We start from the raw sequence: 23,377 nt of genomic DNA on the forward strand, positions 1-23,377 counted from the left end.
GTGGCTCAATGATTTAGCACTTGCCTTTGGCCTAGGGTGTGATCCTGAAGTCCCAGGATCAACCTCTGCCTATGCCTCTGCCTCTCTCTCTCTGTGTGTGTCTCTCATGAATAAAGAAATAAATAAAATCTTAAAAAAAACAAACAAACAAACAAGGGATCGTAAGGATGGCAGGAGGAAAGTATGATGGTAAGTTTTACATAATGAGAAAAAAGCTTTACTCATTCCTTCCTTCATTCATTCACTCATTCATTTACCCATTCAAAAAATCTTCAGTGAACATCTACCATGTACTGGATACTGTGCTAGAGGCTAATCTCTCAGAGTCTAGAGCCTAATAGAGAAAAGCTACATTAAATAACTACTCACAATGAAACCCAAAAATGCCATGAAAAAGAAAAGCAGGCAGACCCAATCTATTCTTCCCTGGAGCAGTGAAAGCTAATCCATTCCCAAATCTAATAGAGCCTTCAAAATTCCTAACTGGCCTACATACAGAGCAGAGCAGTATGAGACAAATTGGTTCTAGATTTTGTTTCTAGCTTGGGTTCCCATAGGGGTCTGATGTCTTATTTGTGCCCACCAATTGGTGCCCACTTTGGCTGTTAGACGCCCATGGGCTGGCAGCTACCCATGGCCTGCTAGTCTCTGTGCATGATTTTCATTGCCTCTCAGAAGGACGTGCTGAATTGTTCTAATGCTGCCAATGCATCTTTCTCTAAGAAGCTCAGTGTGCCTCTAACTACCACCACAACCACTCTGGTGAAAGATGAGACATAAGTTACCCTTTTTTTTTTTTAACAAGAGGAGAAATGAAGTTTGGGAGAATGGAAATGATGAGCCCAAAACCCCAGTGAAAAGACTGCAAAGCCAGAAATATAACTGGTAATCTCAATTTGCTGTGTCCCACTTCTCCACCTATAACTGCATAGTTTGAGTTCTCTGGGATGGGCAGATTTTAACAGAGCAAGCATAAAAAATAAAGAAGAGTTGGGTTATAATTTTGCCCAGAGTAATTGCCCACATGTTTCCAGACCATATAGCTACTTCTATATGCTGCTTGCCCAACTATCAGAATGGAATAATGTTATTAAATAGATTCATTAAAAAAGCAATCAGATGTAGTGAAACGACAGGACACCTGCACCCCAATGTTCATAGCAGCAATGTCCACAATAGCCAAACTGTGAAAGGAGCCATGATATCCTTCAACAGATGAATGGATAAAGAAGATGTGATATATATACACACAAAGGAATATTACTTAGCCATCAAAAAGGACAAATACCCACCACTTGCTTCGCCATGGATGGGACTGGAGAGTATTATGCTGAGTGAAATAAGTCAATCAGAGAAGGGCAATCATCATATGGTTATACTCATGTGGAATATAAGAAATAGTGAGAAGAACCATAATGGAAAGGAGGGAAACTAGGTGGGGAAAAATTAGAGAGGAAGATAAACCATGAGAGACTCCTGACTCTGGGAAACAAACAAACGGTTGCAGAAGAGGAGGGTGGGTGGGGGGATGCGGTAACTGGGTGATGGGCATTAAGGAGGGCACTTGGGATGAGCACTGGGTTGTTATACTATATGTTGGCAAATTGAATTTAAATTTTAAAAAAGTAAGCAATACATACAATTATAAAGTCATGTGAAATACTTTATAAATATTAAAATATAATAGTGATTATTTATTTACTTTAGTATCTCAATATCTTATTAAAGGAAAATCTGGGAAGCCAGCTTCCACCAAAATTTTAAGTAAAAATATCCAAGCAAAGAGCTAAGCTTGGAAGTCTCCCTCCCATTGAATTCTGGTGACGCACTGTGTGAGGAGGGTCAAAGCTCAACCCTGCACTCACTGAGCAGGATGCTTGATAGCCAAGTGAGCTCTGGTTTAAAGGGAAGAACTGGTATCTCTGTAGAAACAGCCAAAATAAGTATTCCTGTGGAGTCACTCTTCTTGCACACACAGCTCTCATCTACTTTATTCACTTCCAGTCCTGGATTTGTTCCCCCCGAGACAGCACTAATGTATATCCAGCTGATCGTGGAAGAGGAAAGGGACAGGCTGATACCTTCTTGGCATCATCCCACAAACCAAAACACTTCCCCCGATGCACTGATACATAGATAAGTAAGATTCAATCCAAAAGTCAGAAATGCGGCTTGGATTATAAAATTAGAAGAAAAAAAAAACCACATAGCTGTCTTATCCCTGCAGAGATTAAAGGCCAGGAGCAGAAGGCATTTCCCAGTAAGTCAAAGCTGTGGCTCATCTTCTGTCATTACGTACTATAGAGAAGAAACTCTCGGGAGAGGCTGAGGGCGCAGGAAACATTGCCGGCCTAGAAAACAAAAGAAAGAAAAGGGAAAGTTAACTACACTGAGGATATCTCCTTTGACCAAATCATTAAATGGATTAAAAAAAAAAGAACTATAAAATATTCTTACCACCAGTAGAGAATAAGACTCATTGAAATGAGCAGCAGACTAGAAATGTAGAGGTTCTCGGTCCTAATTCAGGATTTGCAGCCCTAATGCAACTCAGGTCTCCTCAGTGTCCTCATTTACAAATGACTCATTCCCACCCTTACCAGGGAAGGTAGAAAAATAAATGAAAATAAACTTTCTTAAAGTGCCCTCAAATCTTAAAGCATGCAAAACCACAAAACTGCAGGGTGTTGTTATTTCAGTATAATTCATTATTAAACTTAACGTTAAACTATAAAAACCCTAGTAAAAATATAGCCTTGTTTTCCAGGCTCAGTCCTTCCTAGAGTCTACGAAGGTAGCGGGAGGGAGACAAAGGAAGAACTAACCCTGAAACATTCCAACTGCTCAGTAATGACCTCCCTGCCACCATCACTCGACCTTGAACTACATGTAGTCAGAAGCACACAGGGGCTTTCCAGACAAATGAGAATAGAACCCAGTATAGGTGGGCTACCATCCTGCCCTGGGTGCCAAGGAATGATGAAGAACTGATAGAATTGTATTTCCTTCTGGTTGTTTCATTTTTGCATGTTAAAAAATTCACATTTAATGATAAAAGCAACAATAGCACACTATGAGGGCAGCCCAGGTGGCTCAGCGATTTAGCGCTGCCTTCAGCCCAGGGCATGATCCTGGAGACCCGGGATAGTCTCACGTCGGGCTCCCTGCAAGGAGCCTGCTTCCCCCTCTGCCTGTCTCTCTCTTTCTCTCTCTCTCTCTCTCTCTCTCTCTCTCTCTGTCTCTCATGAATAAATAAATAAAATATTTTTAAAAATAAGCATACTATGAAACATGAGAAAGAGGAAAAAAGAAATGCTCTGCTAAAACCCAGGTGCAAAAAAATAAATAAAATAAAACCCAGGTGCTCCAAGAACTTCAGATGACACATAGTGTGTACATAGTTACAGTCATATTTGTTACACATTTTCATATCTTGATTATTTCACTCTACATTGTTATCAGGGGACTTTTTATATCATTTTGTAGTCTTCAGAGACCGTCTATTTTAACTGTGGTAAAAAACACACAACATCGGGGTGCCTGGGTGGTATAGTTAGTTTTAAGTCTCTGACTCTTGGTTTCAGCTCAAGTTGTGATCTCATGGTCGTGAGATTGAGCCCCATGTGGGCCTCTAAGCTCAGCACAGAGTCTGCTTGAAATTCTCTCCATCTTTTTCTGCCCCTCCTGCTTGTGCTTTCTCCCTCTCTCTCTCAAAGTTTTTTTCTTAAACCCACAAAGGAGGGCAGACTGGGTAGCTCAGCAGTTTAGCGCCACCTTCAGCCCAGGGCGTGATCCTGGAGACCCAGGATTGAGTCCCACATCAGGCTCCCTGCATGTAGCCTGCTTCTCCTACTGTCTGTGTCTCTGTCTCCCTCTCTCTCTGTGTCTCTCATGAATAAATAAATAAAATATTTTTTTAATTTTAAAAATAAACCCACAAAGGGGCGCCTGGGTGGCTCAGTTGATGGTCATCTGCCTTTGGCTCAGGTCATGATCCCAGGGTCCTGGGATCAAGCCCCACGTTGGACTCCCTGCTCAGTGGGGAATGTTTCTCCCTCCCTCTGTGTGCTCTCTCTCTCTCTCTTTCTCTCTCTCTCTCTCCCTCTCAAATAAATAAATAATTTTTTTTAAAAAACCACAACATAAATTTACCATCTTAACCATTTCTAAGTGTGCAGTTCAATAATGTTAACTATATTCACACTATTTTCAACCAATCTCCAGAATTTTTCCATCTTGCAAATCTGAAACTCTATACTCAGCAAACAACTCTCAATTGCCCCCTTCCTTCAGTCTCTGGCAACCACCACTCTAGTTTGTCTCTATAAATTTGATTATTCTAGATACTTCATATAATTGCAATCATACAGTATTTGTCTTTTTGTGACTGACTTATTTCATTTACCATAATGTCCCCAAGGTTCATCTATGTTGTAGCATGTCAGAATTCCCTTCTTTTTTAAGGCTGAATACTATTCCCTTGTATGTATAGACCGCATTCTGCTTATCCATTCACTCGTCAGTGGACACTTGGGTTGCTTCCACCTCTTGACTGCTGTGAATAGTGCTACTATGAATGTGGGTATGCAAGAGAAACAGCAATTCTAATAGCTGTGTTTTATTCCACCTAGAAGCTACATCACAGATGACCTGGTCATATAGATTGTTAGCACTTATTTAATACCATTAATTATTATGTGCCATACTTAATAGACGGATAGTTAAGTAATCTATTGATATCTTCTAATGTCAGATTATTAACTCAGGATTATTGCTTTTCAAACTCTTTTGAGATGAAGAGAACTAAAGTACAAGTTTACATATTTTTCAAACTCAAGGGCTCTTCCATGAGATAAAATTACATTTTATCAAGAAGAAAGTTACTGGAACGCCTGGGTAGCTCAGTGGTTGGGCGCCTGTGTTCGGCTCAGGTCGTGATCCTAGGATCAGAGATCGAGTCCCACCCACATCAGGCTCCCTGTGAGGAGCCTACTTCTCCCTCTTCCTGTCTCTGCCTCTCTCTCTCAGTCTGTGTTTCTCATGAATAAATAAATAAATCTCTAAAAAGAAAAAAAAAAGAACAAAATTACTTTTGGTGTCCCAGTTAAGTGCCTTTGGAAATATATACACTAAATAATGTTAAATGAGAAAGGGAAATGTTTTCTTGTAGTGTATAATATTAATAGTTTATGTTTGTGGAGTACACATATGTCATGATCTGTGTTAAGGGCTTTACACAGATTGGCTCATTTGATCATTATGACAACTCTTTGAGGTGAGCATTGAAGGGGAGCAGAATAGAACAAAATATGCCTCTTCGGCATAAGGATTATTTTGAGCTAATTATTTTGAGAAATGGCAGACTCAATAGAAGTTCTGAAAACCAGAGAAGTTACCCTTTTGTGAGAGAAATTTACATCTATAAAGGAACCCTCCATTTGTAAGAGTGTCTCTCTCTGTGTATCTAGAAAAGGAGGATGATTCTGAATCACAAGAGAATCTTGTTTTTAAAGGTATATTTATTTATTTGAGAGAGAGCATGCGCGCCGAGTGAGGGGGATGGACAGAGGGAGATGGACAGAATCTCAAGCAGACTCTGCGTTCAGTGTGGAGTCTGGCACAAGGCTTGATCTTACAATCTTGAGATCACCACCCAAGGTGAAACCAAGAGTTAGACCCTTAACCAACTACAACTCCCAGACGCCCCCTGAATCACAAGAGAATCTTATCAATGGAGAAAGCTCACTTAAATCTGCATAACAACATTACCCTTGCTTTTCCTGGTAACCCCCCAAAATTGGCCTTCCCCCACACCTTTCTTTCTACTGTCTTTAGCTGGAAATGGAATTAAGGTGGCAGCTTAGGTCACCTCAAAGAGTTCCTCATTCCCCAGCCTTATCTCCCATGTATACAGGTATACAGGAGATACACATGTAATAAACTTCTGTTTATTTTTACCCTTGTTAATCTGTTTTTGTATTACAGGGAGGTCTCACCCAAGACCTCAGAAGGTTAGAGAATTATCTCCCCCCACCCCACGCTTCCTAACAGCATCATTATTATTATTCCCCTTTTAAAGATAATAAAACTGAGGTCCAGGGAGGTTAAATAAGTTGCCCAAATTTTCAGAATTTGAACCCAGATCAGTCTGACTTCAGAGCCCGTGGTTTAATCACTACACTACTGTCTCTTTTTAACAATTAGTGAAACAATTTTTCACTAAAATATATCATGAAAATCTACTGTATAATATATAGCATTATATATTCTATAATATTATGTATTATATATTATAATATTTCATGGTATAAATAATTATATATCATATATTTTATATGATAATGAAAGGTCCATGAGGGACATGTATCCTGAATTTACAAGAGTTAAAAAGGGGACCATAGATGTTTATGAGACAATGCCCTAATGTGTTCTATTATTGAAAGGTAAAAGAAAAAAAAAAGTGCTGTAAGAGCACAAAGGAGTCTGAGGAGCCCAAGGAGAATCAAGGCAGACTTCATAAAATAGATGACATTTGAGCTATGCCTTGTGAGATGAATAAAATTTACCAGACAAAGCACAATTGTGGAAAGGGAGAGTTGACAAATGAGCAGAGGAGAAGTCTAAGTCATCATAGGGGAAAAAAAGCCAAAACCGATACTCAGGCACAGCATTTAAAGCTCTGCCTCAGGGTAAACTGCTTTAGTTTACCTTCTCCTAGTCTCCAAGTCAATCCTCCATTTTCTTCCTCTACTAAAATTCAACTACTTCTTGTCCTTTGTTGTACCACAGTGATTCTATTTCAGCTTTAATATGTAGCAACTGAGCAGGAGTATTATGAAGAGCGCCCTGGAAATTTTTACAACAAAGATCCACTTACCAGGAACTTCCATGAGAGGAACAGGCCCATTTGCTATATTGAGAATAAATCTGTTTTGGCAGCAACATATGGGTTTGGACCACCCACATCCTCCTCCCTTTCCCAGGAAAAGGGGGAAAGAGAAAGGAATGTAGGGAGCAGAAATGGTTTATTAGTTTTGGAAACTAAGGAATTGGCTCTGTAAGTGATATTTCCAGCCTATTCTTAAAGACTATACAATTCTGGTGGGAAATGGGATTAGCTATATAAAAGGATGGCAGATCCCATATTTAGGGAAACGAGCTTCCACAAGATGATCTACAATGGCTCATAGATTAAGTGCCAGGGAAAAGCAACCCCTGGAGGAGATAATGAGAAGGTACCATGGACCAGTGACACCAGCTCAATAGCCAGACACTAGTCATAGTTACAGTTGGACTCAATTGCAGATAGGAGAGGATAATGTCGAGGAGGAAGACCTTCCTCTGCCCTATAGTCCTTCTAGCTGGCCATAGAATTAAATTGACATGAGACATATTAACAGGAGAAAACCAAATTTAGTACACATGTGTATAGGGAATCCACATAAAAACAAAATTCCAAAGACAATGAGGCAACATGAAGTTTATGAGCTAAGGAGAGGGATAGAGTCAGAAAACACAAAGGGGGAGAAAAACCATTAGCAAGAAGGTGAAAGGAGATGTTTGGAAAGACAGGGTTGCCTGATTATGCAGATAAATTCCTTAGGTAGAAGAGAGTCTCTCTTAATAGCTCTCTTCCTGTTACAGGTTCTCTTTTTTAATGTAAACTTAGACAGTTGCAGGGAGGCAGAGAGCTTTTCCTGTATCTGCTGGGGTTTGATTACTTTTAACTCAAAATAATCTTTTTGCCAAAGTGGCCCATCTTGGGACAGCCTGCCCAGGGCCCCTACAATAACAATCAAACTTCTTCCTTGGATATTGGCATTATCATGACAGAACATCTGTGAGGAGATATGAGTTGCTGAGAGTGCAAAGAGTGATCTACCTTGACTATGAACCCATAAGACATTTGTCAATGCAGCTGCTGCTCTACAGATGGGAGCCTACAGGGAAGACGATAATTTTAAAGCAGTCAAGGCACTGGAAAGAGCACCAGACAAAAAGTCAGACAAACTTGGGCACTAATCCCAGCTCTATGAACTTCGTGACAAGTTAGGAATTTTTTGGAGATTTAGTTTACTCACATGTGAAATATGGAAATAATAAAACAACTGCCCTGCTTGACTCACATTTGGTCCTGTTGGGAAGATGAAATAAATTGAGAGACATGAAAACGTGTAGAAAATTGTAAAGCAGATATAAAGCACTATATTTACTGTGATAAAAGTAGTGAGCCTCACTTATTCCCCTACCTGAAAATAGGCAAAGGCCAAGTGATCCAAGGCATCCTCTAGACTTGCCTCATCCTCTGTCTTCCAATCTCCGTAAGATCCTCGGAAGAGACTGACAGCCTCCTCCAGCCATGGGATGGCATGGTAGTAATCCCCCATGTCATAGGCCACCTGTAGGTAACATAAGTACCATCATTCAACCTGAATCCACAGGTAGAAGAAAGGAAATGACAAAGAGTGGGAGGGCTTTTGGAATACAAGAAGGCAAGTTTTCATCTCAAATCAATTTAAATTCAATTTATCAAGCATCTGTTATATTCAATGCATTGTTCTAGATGTAGAGAAGATATCTGAAGAATGTCTTAATCTGAGGAATTCATAATCTGAGATATATGAACTCAATTAACTGTAATACTAGGTAGAATGCATAAATACTCAAAGGAAATATGCAAAATATGTCATGGAGGCAGAGAAAGGAGAGACTTGGGAATCTCGCAAGGCTTCATGGAAGAAGTAGCATCTGAGATAGGTCTTCCCTGAAGAAAGAAGAGGATTTCAATGAGCAGAGGTTGAGAGGAAGAACATTTTAAGGTGAGGGAATGGCAGAAACAGAAGCCAAAAGCCATTTTGTGTTCAAGCTGGACACTGTGGTTATAGCCTAAGGTGAAGAGAAGCAGGAAATGAACTTCAAAAGGTACCATAGGCTAAGCTAATAAGAGATGTGAGTGTCATGTTTTTAAGATACTGCTGGAAGCAATGTGAGAAATGGACTGAATTCATTCATTTATTTATTCAATATTTTCTGAGTATTTACAATGAATCTGGTGATCCCTGACCTTAAAGACCTTACAGTCATATGAGAAGCACAAGAGTAAATCAATAATTGCAATACAGTGTATTAGATCCATGTGGGGAATGTTCTAAGAGCTCAGTGACTTTTTTCTGTATTAAATGTTGGAAGGTGGGAATATGGCAACATGTACTAGACCTAGCTCCTGTCTCCTAATAGCTTTACAGTTATCTAGCATACCAGCACTGCAGGTGGAATTTCCTGGAAGTTGATGTTGGAGACAGCATGGAATTACTGTCAGAGAGTTGGAAGCACTCTTACAAAACATTCTAATTCTGCTATAACTTTCAGACCAGCAGAAAAACAGGGCAGAACCTGGAGGTACTGAAACTCTGCAGTCGAAACAGTAAATCAGCTGCTGTTCCAGGCCTGCCATTAATCTGCCATATTATTTCTCTGATCTGCAGGTTTCCTGTTTGTAAAAAGGTTAGGTTGAAGAATAACAATCAAAATGGGGATCCCTGGGTGGCGCAGCGGTTTGGCGCCTGCCTTTGGCCCAGGGCACGATCCTGGAGACCTGGGATCGAATCCCACGTCGGGCTCCCGGTGCATGGAGCCTGCTTCTCCCTCTGCCTATGTCTCTGCCTCTCTCTCTCTCTGTGTGTGACTATCATAAATAAATAAAAAAAAAAAAAATTCAAAATGACTGAACTTTTTCTGCTAAGTTAACAATTTAAGTTTTCCTAAGGCCCAAAAATATGCTAGATTGAGGTAACTGGAATCTTTCCAACCAAAAAGACTTAGAACTTTTGAATAAAATATAACAAATATTTTATGATATACTTTCAAGAAAGGATGGAAAATACTCAGGTACTAGAAACAAAAAAAGGACCTAAAAACCTGAGCAATAAGCTTAAGAGCAGATGCTGAAGCTGCTTAGGATGGGGGCAGGTATTAGTCTTAGTAATCTTGGTACTCAGCAACCTTTGGTTATAATGGCCACGTGAAGACAGAATATGAGCCCTCCTTAGGCCTCCCAAAACCTAGGAATTGGAACAAAGACACACTCATAAAACTGAAATCCATGAAAAACTAAAGTACCTTAAAAGAGAGGGTAGACCAGAAAAAATCTACCCACTGTTAAAAGAGTCAAAAAAGTTGGTTTGGGATCCCTGGGTGGCTCAGAGGTTTGGTGCCTGCCTTTGGCCCAGGGCGCGATCCTGGAGTCCCAGGATCGAGTCCTGCGTCAGGCTCCTGGCATGGAGCTGCTTCTCCCTCCTCCTGTGTCTCTGCCTCTCTCTCTGTCTATCATAAGTAAATAAATAAATATTAAAAAAAAAGTTGGTTTGTTTCTGTCTGGATATTGTCTAGGGAAACAAAATCTCTCCTTAGAATATTCACAATCTTGAGCCTATGCTTCATGTGAGTTTAGGGTTTGAATTTGCATTTTTCATAGAGCTAAGGAAATTCCAAGCCAAAAAATAAATATAATGATGAATCTAAGGTTAGTGTAAATCAAAACCACAGTAAGATATCACCTCTTGCCTGTTAGAGTGACTATTACCAAAGGACAAGAAATAGAGCTGGCAAGGATACAGAAAAATAGTGCTGTGTACTGTTGGTGGGAATGTAAATTGGTACAGCCCATGTGGAAAATAATATGGAGGTTCCTTAAAAAAATAAAAATAGAACTGCCATGTGATCTACTAATTCTACTTCTGGTATTTATCTGAATAAAATGAAAACACTAATTTGAAAAGACATATGCACCCCTATGTTCACTGCCAGCATTATTTACAATAGCCAAGATACAGAAATAACCTGTCTATTGATCTATTGATGGATGAATGGCTAAAGAAAATGTCACACACACACACACACACACACACACACCCCATGGAATATTATTCAGCCATAAAAAAGGACGAAAGTTTGCCATTTGTAACAATATGGATGGACTTTGAGGGTATTATGCTAAGTGAAATAAGTTAGAGAAAGACAAATACCATGTGATCTCACTTATATGTGGAATCTAAAACAAAAAACAAATAATAACAACGAAAACCTGAGCCTAAAGATATAGAGAATAGATGGGTTGCCAGAGGTGGGAAGTAGGGAGTGAGTGAAATGGGTGAAGAGGGTCAAAAGGAACAAACTTCCAGTTATAAAATAAGCCATGCAGATGTAATATATTCAAAAAAAAAAAAAAAAAAAGGACCTAAGGCCAGTGATATTACCAGAGTACCTAGAAGAAGAAAACCCAGAACCTTTGAGGTAATATTCCTACAACTCCAGTCACAGAGATTCTTTTCGAGGGGAAAAAATTCCTGCTAAATAAGCTCACAAACATAATAAACCATATCAGGAAATAATCATTCATGAGCAACTGTCAACAGATATGACAGTAATGTAGTACAATTAGACAACTAAGAATTTCAGAAACTAGAAAGACTGATCTGCTTTAACATAATCCATGGAGGAGGAATTGGAGACATGTAGATGAAATAAATTTGGCCACATGTTAATAATTATTGAAGCTTCTTCTTTGGCCCAGCAACACCACTCCTAGGTATTTATTCAACAGAAATAAAAACAACTGTCCACAGAAAGACTTACACAAGAATGTTAATAGCAGCCTTATTCATAGTAGCCCTGGCTGGAAGCAATCCAAGTATCCATCACTAGGAGACTGGATAAACAGTATGTGGTATATTCATACAATGGAATACTACTAAGCAATAAAAAGAAATGAACTACTAATAAATGCAACAAGGTAGATAAATTTCACAGATGCAGTGTGCAGAAAGAAGCTGGACCCAGGATAGTATGTATATATTGTATGGCTCAGGATAGTTATCAGGCAACCTAGCAAGGGTAGAGTAGAGGGGAGGGGTCAAAGTGGTGAGAAGAAAGAGGAAGGGGGCTTTATTGAGCTATATGTAAATTCATTTTTTAATATTAACTTTGCTGCCTTCTGTTTTATGTCAAATTCCTCTTTAAAAATCTGAAACAAACATTGTAAAATTTTAACACACATTTCATCTATAATTGCTTGTTACATTATTTTATGTAGTTTTCTTATGTTTGAAATGTTTTATCTTTTAAAATAAGTAAATAAATACAGAAATAAAGATTGCCAGTGAGGGTTTCAGGAAGGGACTTACTGAATTTTCAACATATGGTTTGAGTTTCAGAAAAGCCTTGTGAATGAGGCATATATTGGTACCATACACAGAACTATTTAACTGGCTTAAATTTAAATTAGCCATGAACATGATGATTGAGCTCTGATTCCATTCAGGATCTTAGAGAAGGAAAAATGGTACATAGAGGGGCTCAGGGCAATCCACTTTGCACTAATTTGGAAGACTGATCCCCAAAACTTGAAATCAGGGCACATGATGCCCATTCTCAGATCTGCTAATGAATACTGTAGGGGGCTGAGAAAATTCACTCTCCCGCAATACACATCTTCAAAATTAAAAAGGATTTACTACCTTACTTCTTAAGGCAAAAGCTAACAAAGAGTATATTGTAAAATGACCTCAAATGTGCTTATAAGTTATGATCAAAGATCAGTTAAATATCTCATATGGAAGGTTCCTATTTCCTCAAGTAATGTTAAAGTGAATGGCCTCAGCTTTTTGACACTACCTTAATCTAGTATTTCTGAAATACTGCAAGAGATTCCAGAAAGTCTCAGAGGCTGAGTTTTCTGTGACCTTACCTCACATTTCCACCTCTAATCCCTTTCCCTACCCTTGAACTCTGATTCTCCTTTGTACCAAGCTGCTCATCTTCTGGCAGGGTGCTATGGTTAGGAATGACCCCAGGACCATTTTTCCCAGCTCAGTCCCAGTTCATGTCTGTTGTCTAGGTGTAACTAGTAACACTTCCTTCACTCTCAGGTGAAGTATCCTGCATAGGTGATCACCTTAGTTATTATGGAAAGAGCATGGGATTCAGAGTTAAAAGACCCAAGTTCAAAATGTATTTCTACAACTTAAAGTTGTGTAACCTTGGGCAAATTATTTACTGTGTCTGAACTGCAGCTTCTTCATCTGAAAATGGGGAATGATACCAAATTTCCAAGATTGCTGGAAGTACTGAAAGCATGTAAAAGCAATCAGGATAGAGTTATTTCATCTGTGAGAAACTAGAGCTGAGCCCCCTGCATACCCCCACCCCCCGCCCCAATACTGTTACCTTGCCAACTTGGAAGCAGTCGTCTGCTGTAAGGGAGAAGAGCCGCCTGGGACTGTACAGGTCAGTGACGGCTGAGCCAGCAACTCTCTGAAAGACGCCCCGGGCGAGGCCCTTTACGTTGAGCATGTACACATCCTGCAGCCGCATTAGGGCCCTTGCTGCTCCCTCAAGGTCCTCAAAGGCTGGCAGGTCCTGCTCCACCTTCTCATAACCATCCTTCAGAGCTGTAAGGGCAGTAAAAACACCAATCCACTGTTCAAAAACACAGATGGTGAGCATTTAATACATGCAAGGCATGATCACCTATTCCAATATTTCATGAGCAAAGATAATATTTTATGTGTTTTTATTCCCCATGCACAGCTCCTGGAGCAGAGTGGATGCTATATACAATCTTCTGAATGAGGAACATAAGCTCTAGAGTACAAACTAAAGCACACATATGTTGTTCCATCCTGTCTGTTTCTGGAATCTTGCCCTTTGTGAGGACAATTCTTCTTCCTCTTAATTTCCCCAAAGTCAACAAATTTCTTCAAGTACAAAATAGAATAAATTAGGAAACCGACTTTGCTACAGATCACAGTATAGTTTAATAGAAATTATTAGACAAATATGTAAATGGATGATATAAGCTTTACATCTTCACAGGTTGTAGTGAAGATCAAATGAGATAGTGGATTGGAAAGCACTTTTTTTTTTTTTTAAGATTTTATTTTTAAGTAATCTCTACACTTAACGTGGGGCTGGAACTCAAAACCCGAGATCAAAAGGTGCACACTCCACCATCTGAACCAGCCAGGCACCTCAAAAGTGCTTTCTATGTACAGTCTCATAGACATATTAACAAGGGGGCCTAGTTCTTCATAATAGCTAAAGCTAAGAAGATGGAGTAATACCTACCCACTTCATTACCCTTCATCACATTCCACCAGAATCTCTCTCCTTTCCAGAGTCAGGAGATAGAATCTTCTCTTACCCTCCAGCCCTCCTCCTCATTACCTCGGATGTTCTCACTGGCCTCCAGACTATGTACCACATTCCTCCAGTCAGACTGTAGGCGTTTGATGAGAGTAAATGCAAGCAGAGGGTTAGATACAGGGGTTGCCGAATCCTCATGCAAAGAAAGCACCTTGTCATAGAATCTGGAAGAGAGGAGTAGCATGATCTCGATTACTGATATAGCCACTGCCCCTAGCAAAGGTTGGCACGGTATATGTACATTTAGAGTAGTTAAAAATGAAACAAACCCCTTGAGACTCACATAATATTCTAACAATTAGGCACAAAGAACATGAAAACTACCAAGACAACAGAAGTAGGTCCATTCATTCGTTCATTCAATGAATCAGTCTCTACTGGTCAATTACTATAAATCAGGCACCACACTAGATGCTAGAGATACAAAGGCAAGACAAGGTGGAGCTCTCAAGGAGTTCACAAATCAAAAAAAAATCTTTCTTTCTCTTCATCACTCTATAATCAATACTTTGAATCTGATAGAAGCTCAAAAATGTAATAATTGCAATAAATGTGATACCTGCCAGGAAAGAAGTGAGGTTATATGTGAGCTTATAAGTGAGCTATGTAATGTTACAGTCGTTTGTAGGCAGGGCCCCTAACCCAGATGGGAATTAGAAGGTATAATGGAAGACTTTCTGGAGGAAATGGCACTTGTTCTGAGTTCTAAAGGATTAAACAAAGCTACTACTTACTGAGCCTTTACTGACTACCAGGCATCCTGCTAAGTGCTTTATATATTTTTTGTCTCAATTAATCCCTTCAACAACCCTCAGAGTAGATTTTATCACTCCCAGTCTGAAGGGAGAGAAAACTGAACCGAGGCCACACTGTCAGTGAGTGACAAAACCAGATTTGAATCTAAATCTTCTGACTCAAACTTGTTCTCGGGCAGCCCAGGTGGGTCAGCTGTTTAGCGCTGCCTTCAGCCCAGGGCATGATCCTGGAGACCCTGGATAGAGTCCCATGTCGGGCTCCGTGCATGGAGCCTGCTTTTCCCTCTCCCTGTGTCTCTGCCTCTCTCTCTCTGTCTTTCATGAATAAATAAATAAAATAAAATTTAAAAAAAAAAGAACTGGGATCCCTGGGTGGCTCAGCGGTTTGGCACCTGCCTTTGGCCCAGGGCAGGATCCTGGAGTCCCAGTATCAAGTCTCGCTTCGGGCTCCCAGCATGGAGCCTGCTTCTCCCTCTGCCTGTGTCTCTGCCTCTCTCTCTCTCTCTCTCTCTCTCTCTCTCTCTCTCTCTCTGTGTGTGTGTGTGTGTGTGTCTATCATAAATAAATAAATAAATTTTTAAAAAAATAAAAAGAACAGAAAAAAAAGAAACTTGTTCTCAGCTGATTTTGCCATATTGTTTCTCCATGGAGCTAAACAAAAAAAGGACAAAGAAATTTTTTTTTTACTTGCATATAGTTGACTCAGTGTTACATTAGTTTCAGGTGTACATCACATTGGTTCAAAAAATATGGAACACTTCATGAATTCACATGTCATCTCTGTACAGGGGCCATGCTCATCTTCTTTGTATCACAGGAAGAATATTTTTTGAGCCAACAGGGACCAACATATACAAAAGCACAGTGGCTAGACAAATATTTGTTCATCCAACAACTCAGTCTATACTGGTTACTTGCTAGATGTTAGACTCCATGCTACATGCTGGGGATGAGAAGGCAAGACAAGTTCCAATGCTAGAAAATTTCATGAACAAGGGACGCCTGGGTGGCTCAGCGGCTGAGTGTCTGCCTGCTACTCAGGGCGTGATCCCAGAGTAGCAGGATGGAGTCCCACACTGGGCTTCCTGCATGGAGCCTGCTTCTCTCTCTGCCTATGTCTCTGCCTCTCTCTGTGTGTCTCTCATGAACAGATAAAATCTTAAAAAAAAAAGAAAAAGAAAATTCATGAACAAGAAGATAGCTGTTTTTCTCATTGCTCTAAATTCAACACACATTTCTATGAAAGAGTAACTAAAATATACTCTTCTAGGAGCTAGGAACAGAATTTCAAATAAGACGGTAAACTGGGTCTCAAGGACTCATAGACTAATGGGTAAGACACAAATAATTACAAAACAGATGCAACACCAGATTTAAGAACAAGGCTTAGGGGGCAGTAAGGAGAGTAGGTAATTAATTTGGCCAGAGCAGATCAGAGATGATTTCACAGAGGAGATAATAAAACCAAAGCTTACTGAGTGAATGCAAATAATGAAGAAGGGAGGAAAGCCAGGTGGAGACAGTTCAACATATGCGAAGGGACAGAGAGAAATGGTATGGTGGGGAAATTCTACACGGTTCGGTACTGCTGGAGCAACATCTAGAGGCTGATAGGTAGATCAGACTGGAGAAGTGAGGAGTACCTCATAGGTCCTGCTAAGAAATTTGTGATTTTTTTAAGATTTTATTTATTTATTTAGGAGAGACACACAGAGAGAGGCAGAGACATAAGCAGAGGGAGAAGCAGGCTGCCTGTGGGGCACCTGATGTGGAACTCAATCCCAGAACCCCAGGATCACCATCTGAGCCAAGGCAGATGCTCAATCACTGAGCCACCCAGGTGCCTCAGAAATTTGGGTTTTACTCTGAGTGCAATTAGGAGCCACCAAAAGCTTTTAAGTAAGAGTTGGATATGTTATGTTTACATATATGAATCTGTGAGAGGGTAGAGTTGAGAAAGGATGCAGGGATGACTGGACGCAGAAAGAACAGTTAGAAGGCCAATTCAAAACTGTAAGCAAGAGTAAGGAGAGTCTGAATCATACTAAAGACAGTGGGGTCAGAGAACAGGATAGATTCAAGGGAGATATTTAGGAAGCAGTCCACATACAAACTGGTGGTTGTAACAGAAGAGGTAGACAGGAGGTTGTCCAGCATGCTTCCAGCCTCTCTGGCTTGCTGATTTGTGTCAAAAATCGCCAGAAATGGAGGGACCAGAAGTTATCCCCTTTCTAGTTAATTTCTCTCCTCTTCAGATGTCCTACAACAGTGTTCACATAAGCAAAAGATGCTGTTTCCTTTCCTGGGATACTATGGCTATTCCATTTCTAATGCACCATGGGGGTTAATATTACGAATTATTGATTATAATAAGGCAGACCAAAAAGAGTTCTAGTCATGCCCTCTAAAAATGTTTCCCTTGTTTTAAAGTTACTGATTTCAAGAACAATATATTAACAACATGGAAGTAAAAGAAAAAAGTGCATGCAAAGTGAAAAGGATATGGATTTATAGGAATGTGCACAGGAGAGGTGAGAATATGAGTCCTCCGGCCAGATTGGAAGACTTCAGGGAGCAGAAAGAGATGAAAGTGAAGAACAGAGGAGTGGCAGGGTGGGGGGATTCAATCTCTTGAAGTTGAGTCTGACCTGAGGGTTTCTCAAGGGTGGAACCCGCCACTGTGACATGGAGCCTGAAATAGAAGATGACTGTCTCCAGGTGCCTCCAAGGAGCCAAGAGTTCAATTCAAGCATAAACAAAGGAACAAGAATCTGGGCCTGGGTGCCCCAGGGAGGAAATGAGAACTCTGTCAAGTCCCAGGATGTCTCTGATCCCTGAAACAAGGCACTTTGAGAGCGGCTACTCCAGGGCTTTAAAAACTAAACCAGCCACCAGGGTGTGGGATTTTTTTACTACCCATTATTTCCTGCTTCAACTCCATATGGAACTACTTAGTGAAAGATATTCCACTGCTAGACAAAAACACTTACAAGCAGAGACCTGGGCTTGAATCCAGCCTGAAGAGTAAGTATCCAAGGACAACTGAGGCTGAGTGGGCAGTAATTTTATAGACAGTTGGATTGGTAAGAGATCCGGCTTCCAACTATCCCTCAGTTTCCTCCTCTATAACATGACAGAACTAGTCTTGTCTAGAAGATCTCTATGAATCTTTTCACCACAACATCCTATTCTTTCTTTCCATCATCTTTTCCATAACTGAATAAATAGATTCTTCATTTGGTGTTTGAGCACTAATGTTTAACAGGCATCAGAGGATAGAAGCAAGGCAGAGAGGTGAAAATTTTCCCCACGTCCTCCAGCATATCAAAAGCACTAGCTCCTTGTTCTCTTCACATCCCACTCTGTGTATTATGGGGTCAGTTTATTTAGGGTAGGGGTTTGATCTCTACTGCAGCACATAACTCAATTTAGTATCCAGACACGTCATTTTTCTGTAACACAAAGAAAAAACCTATCAACAGATATCTGAGACTGGTTTGGAATCCAAACATTGGCCCCATTCCCAGCCTCTGAGCAAATAGCTGGTTTTCAGAGACCGAGTAACTGGATGTTGAATTCAAACCCCCGGCTTTCCTAAATGGCTTTTTGCTTTAACAAATGTTGCTGAGAGTGGAAAATCAGATCCTTTGCTTCAAGAATCTGCACATAAAATTTGCAACCCAATCCTGCATTAAACATAGCCTGGATAGGTTATCCAACAGTAATACATAGGCTATTTTAATTCAATATGTTTCTCCTTAGGAATTCAGAAATGGCTTTGTCTCAGTTCTGAGACATTCTGAATGCTTAATTCATAACACAAAAATTATTGCAACTATTACTCTTTCAATTTTGCTAGTTTTTTTAAACTGCAACAACAAAAAAAGCCAGGGGTTAACTATATATATGTATATATACTATAACTAGTAAAATTTTTATTCATTAACTTGGGGTAAGGAGTAGTTTCAACATTGAAAAATATTTTCTTTTTAAAAAAAATCTTAAAATATTTTATTTCTTTTTTTAAAAAGACTCTATTTATTTATTTGAGAGAGAGAGAGCATAGGGGTCCAAGCAGAAGGAAACGGAGAACCCGCTGAACAGGGAGCCAGCCATGGCTCAATCCTAGGACCCCAGGATCATGACCTGAGCCACCCAGGCACCCTCAAAATATTTTACGTCTAAATTTATAAATTTAAAGAAGAATAACAACTGAGGCCCTTAGAAATAACATCTCAAGTTACATTAGATCACCAGATTGAGACTATAGGAAAATGATCAGGAACTGCCAAAATACTTGTTTTAAAAAGCGAATATTTCACTAGGTTTTAGATCCTGACTAAAGAACAGTCTCTAAAATATCAAACTAAACTTTCTGAAATTAAATGTTCATAAGTCATAGGAGAAAATAATCTAGAATTTTTCTGAATCTTTTTTGTTTCTGGGCTTTCTCTGCTTAGAACCAAAGGTGGGGTCTAGTTTCACCAGGCACTCTCAAACAAAAATCATACAGCTAGAGCTAACTTTGTTGAGCACCTATTACATTCCAAGTAAAGTGATAAATGCCTTTATATGGTACTTATTCCCTCCAAGTCTTTGGGGTAGGTGCTATCATTATCATCATTTTACAAATTAGGAAGCTATGCTTAAAGAGGTAAAGGAACTTGCCCAAGCTCAGAGCCAAGGATTCAAACAGAGGTCTGTTAAATTCCTGCATCCAGACTCTTAACCACTATGTACTCCAGCTGTTCTTAAAACCTCAGTAGTAATGGGGGGTTTGGTCTGGGTCCTGGCAAATCAGATAAAGTGAGCAGTAAGGACATCATGGCATAATAGAAGAAACAACCAAAAGAACTATGTCTTAGTCCTGGATTTGCTACCTACTAGATTTATAATCTCAGATAAGGTACTAAACTTTAGTTTTCTCATATTTTAGATGAATTCTCATTTTTTTAAGAATCATACAACCTATTTCAAAGCATTGTGTGTAAGAAGCAAATGAGATTAGGGTCCTGTGACAAAGCTTTGAGGACAATGGTGATGAGACAGTAAAGGAGACCAGCGTTGGAGCCCCTCACTCCCTCCACCAGTCACTTTGATCCACACTGCAAACTTTCTGTTCTGAACCTGTTCCCTGAGAGGCCCAGCATCAGGATCTTGACCCCTCATCTCTATCTGAGCCACCCAAATAAAGAGATTAGTGGTATGAAAATGAGCACATGGGTAGCAGGGAACATGCTGGAATCTCAAATTAAAGAGAAGAGTTTTTCATTCCCACCAATAAACCTAGACTCCAATGCATGGACTAAGAACAGAATTAGAACATTTTGCTTGATGCCTGGGTGGCTCAGTTGGTTAAGTGCCTGCCTTTGGCTCAGGTGATGATCCTTGGGTCCTGGGATCCAGCCCCACATCAAGCTTCCTGCTCAGCAGAGTCTGCTTCTCCCTCCCCGTGCTCTTGTGCTCTTACGCATGTTCTCTTTCTCCCTCTTAAATAAATAAACAGAATCTTCTTTAAAAATTTAAAAAATAAAACATTTTGCTTTATAGAGTAGGCCCATAAAACACTGGACAACTATGCAACTCTAAAGAGTGACAAGAATTATTGAAATTATTATCTTTTACTGTTATAATACACATATATTTTGTGTATGTGCATGTGTGTATATTCACACTATTTCAAACTAATAGTAAATTTATTTATTTGTTTATTTATTTATTATTATTTTTTAAGATTTTATTTATTCATGACAGACACAAAGAGGCAGAGACACAGGCAGAGGGAGAAGCAGGCTCCCTGCAAGGAGCCTGATGTGGGACTCCATTGCAGGACCCTGGCATCACGACCTGAACCAAAGGCAGAGATGCTCAACCACTGAGCCACCCAGGCGTCCCCTAATAGTAAATTTAAAATGAATATAACTGCTTCTATGCAAGCTACATACTTAAGAGGATATACCAAATTACATCATCATTCAGTCACCACTGATTAACAAACAAGGTCTTTCACACTGTGTGTGTTTGATTCTCTCCAACAGGGGCTCTCTCACACAGTCATGGTGTCCCACACGCCTTCTTCCCATTCTTCCCATTCGCCCCAGTAATACTAATTACTATCACATACGCTCGCCCAGTTTTATCAGCAGTACATTGTGAGACAGCTCTCTGTTTTGTCAGCTCAGCAGAGGGTCAGATGATGTAAGAGTTATATTAATGTATTCAGATAGCAATGTGGTTACACCACTGTTTGTAGGCCTCTTCATGTCTGGAGCAGAGAACACACAACACAATGCATCACATAATACAATCATTCATTTTTCATAGTTTGGCACTGACAGTCAATACAGGATTGCAGTGCCCCAATGTGCCAAGTCTATAGTATTTTATGCCACAGTGTGTAGCACTAGAGTTTGCTGATTGTATAGCAAAGAGAACTAGCTGAGCATCTGCTTGTGTGTGCCACACTCAGAATCCCCCAGTATCAAGTATGGTTTTCCCCTAGTTTTTTCTTGGTGTCAATATACATATATTATTTTTTTAAATATTTTTATTTATTTATTTATGAGAGATACAAAGAGAGAGAGAGAGAGAGAGAGAGAGAGAGAGAGAGAGGTAGAGACACAGGCAGAGGGAGAAGCAGGCTCCATGCAGGGAGCCTAACATGGGGCTCGATCCGGGGGTTTCCAGGATCGCGCCCTGGGCTGAAGGCGGCGCTAAACCGCTGAGCCACCCGGGCTGCCCAATATACATATATTAAATCGCAGTTTTCTTGTATTTAGAATTGAGAGAGCTCTAATATGTGGGAAGAGAAGGGAGAGTTGCAAGCAAAGGAGACAACGGACATCTCTGATTAATAATCATGACGCTACAGACTCCAAGCTCCCTGAGGGCAGGATTGGGTCTTGCTCACCATTTTATCCCCACTGCCTGGAAGAGCGGTTGGCTCATAACAGGCACTCAAACAGGCGTGTTGAAAGAGTTAATGAACACGAAGCCTTATTCATAAAGTGAGCAGTACCATCCGCATCCAGGGTGATGCAAAGATGTCCACAGTTTCGTGCCCATCCAGACCCAAAGGCATGTAAATCTCGCACATGGTCACAGAATGTCACCTCACGCTAACCACCGGTTCTCTGGGTCACACACAGGGCTACAGGCACACAGTATTTTCTCCCTCTACTTTTGCAGTCCGCTGTGTCCCTGTGGCACAGAGCGGGAGGCCCACACAGCTTGCCCCCGTGCCTTGAGGGGTCCTCCTCGTGCTGAGTCCCTCCCGCCACACTTCCACAGCGCATCGGGCTGGCCGTGTGAGGATGGACCTGGGATGCGCCTGTGCGTGCACGACGGAGTGGAAGGCTCCAGGCTGTGCCACACAGCGTCTCTGCGGCCACGCTCGGCCTGTGTCCCCACGGCCTCGGGCCACAGCGTCTGGGGTCCCCCGCAGGGTGACCCGGGGGCTGACGGTCACACCGGGCCACGGTCTAGAGAGGCTCTTACCCAGTCCCTAACTGGGTCCGGGGTCCCACGCTGGGTGACTGAGACTGGGCCACTCGCCCCCGAGAGCACGCGCCTCGGTCTCGCCCTCTGACCCGGCCTCCCCGCCGCGTTCTCACCTGGTCAGGTCCCGCAGCCGCGCCTCTTCCCCGCGCAGGTAGCGCCGCAGCAGCGTCAGCAGCCGGCGCTCGGGCCCCAGGGCGCGCGCCACGCTGGTCAGCGCCGAGAAGGTGTCCCCCCGCGCCGCGGCCCCTGCCGGCTCCCCCGCCCGGAGCGCCAGCACCGCCAGCAGCGCCGCCAGCCCCGCCGCGGGGCCCATCGCCGGCTCCCGCGCGCGTCCCCTCGGACCGTCCGCTCGGCTCCCGGCGCGCGCGCCGCTCCCGCCCGGCCCGCGGTCCCGCCCCCCTCCCCCGCCCCGCCCCCTCCCCCCCGCCCCGCCCCGCCCGCGGTCCCGCCCCCCGCCCCGCCCCCGCCCCCTCCCCCCGCCCCGCCCGGCCGCCGGCCTGCCCGCCCCCGCGTTCCCGGGCTCCGTCGCCTCCGCCCGCTCTCCGGCCCCCGCTCTCCTGCCCCCTCGCTCCCCCGCCCGCCGTCCACCACGCCGCAGCCCTGGCAGGTGTTTGCCGCGGTGCCGGGTCACACTCCGGGGAGACAGAAGCGAGGATTGGGGTGGGGGGTGGGGGTGGGAGGATGAACTCACTGGTCTGTGACTGAACAACGCAACGCCATCCCCCAGATAGTCACCCCTCTGGATCGGCTGGAAATGCAGCAACACTACTGGATTCTGATCGGGAAATCCAGGAGAGTAAATGATGTGCTTGGTGATGACGATGTGGGTGGAGAGCTGTGGAGGAGCAGAGGGAAGGAAACACTTCCCAGAAGACTTGACATCTGGACCATCATGAAAGACGGGCAGAGTCGGACCTAAG

General features: G+C 41.8%; 1 protein-coding gene and 1 non-coding gene across 4 annotated transcripts in view; both read right to left on the reverse strand.

The window, feature by feature from the left end:
- P4HA3 (prolyl 4-hydroxylase subunit alpha 3) overlaps window positions 1-22,779 on the reverse strand; it is a 41,305-nt gene extending 18,526 nt beyond the window's left edge. For 2 of the 3 annotated variants that reach the window (XM_055320676.1, XM_055320678.1), the window contains exons 1-5: window positions 22,571-22,779; window positions 14,224-14,366; window positions 13,225-13,448; window positions 8,250-8,399; window positions 2,300-2,351 (exon numbers count right to left, since the gene is read on the reverse strand). In XM_055320676.1, the coding sequence (XP_055176651.1) occupies window positions 2,300-2,351; window positions 8,250-8,399; window positions 13,225-13,448; window positions 14,224-14,366; window positions 22,571-22,770 (769 nt within the window). In that variant the 5' untranslated portion in view covers window positions 22,771-22,779. The remainder of the gene's footprint in view (window positions 1-2,299; window positions 2,352-8,249; window positions 8,400-13,224; window positions 13,449-14,223; window positions 14,367-22,570) is intronic. The other variant, XM_055320677.1, reaches the window with a different exon arrangement.
- Window positions 15,701-15,803, reverse strand: LOC129506846 (U6 spliceosomal RNA). Its single transcript, XR_008663878.1, has one exon. It is a non-coding gene; the product is annotated as a U6 spliceosomal RNA (small nuclear RNA).
- Window positions 22,780-23,377: the final 598 nt, after the last annotated feature.

Source organism: Nyctereutes procyonoides, unplaced genomic scaffold, assembly GCF_905146905.1.
Source record: "Nyctereutes procyonoides isolate TBG_1078 unplaced genomic scaffold, NYPRO_anot_genome, whole genome shotgun sequence".
Classification (NCBI taxonomy): domain Eukaryota; kingdom Metazoa; phylum Chordata; class Mammalia; order Carnivora; family Canidae; genus Nyctereutes; species Nyctereutes procyonoides.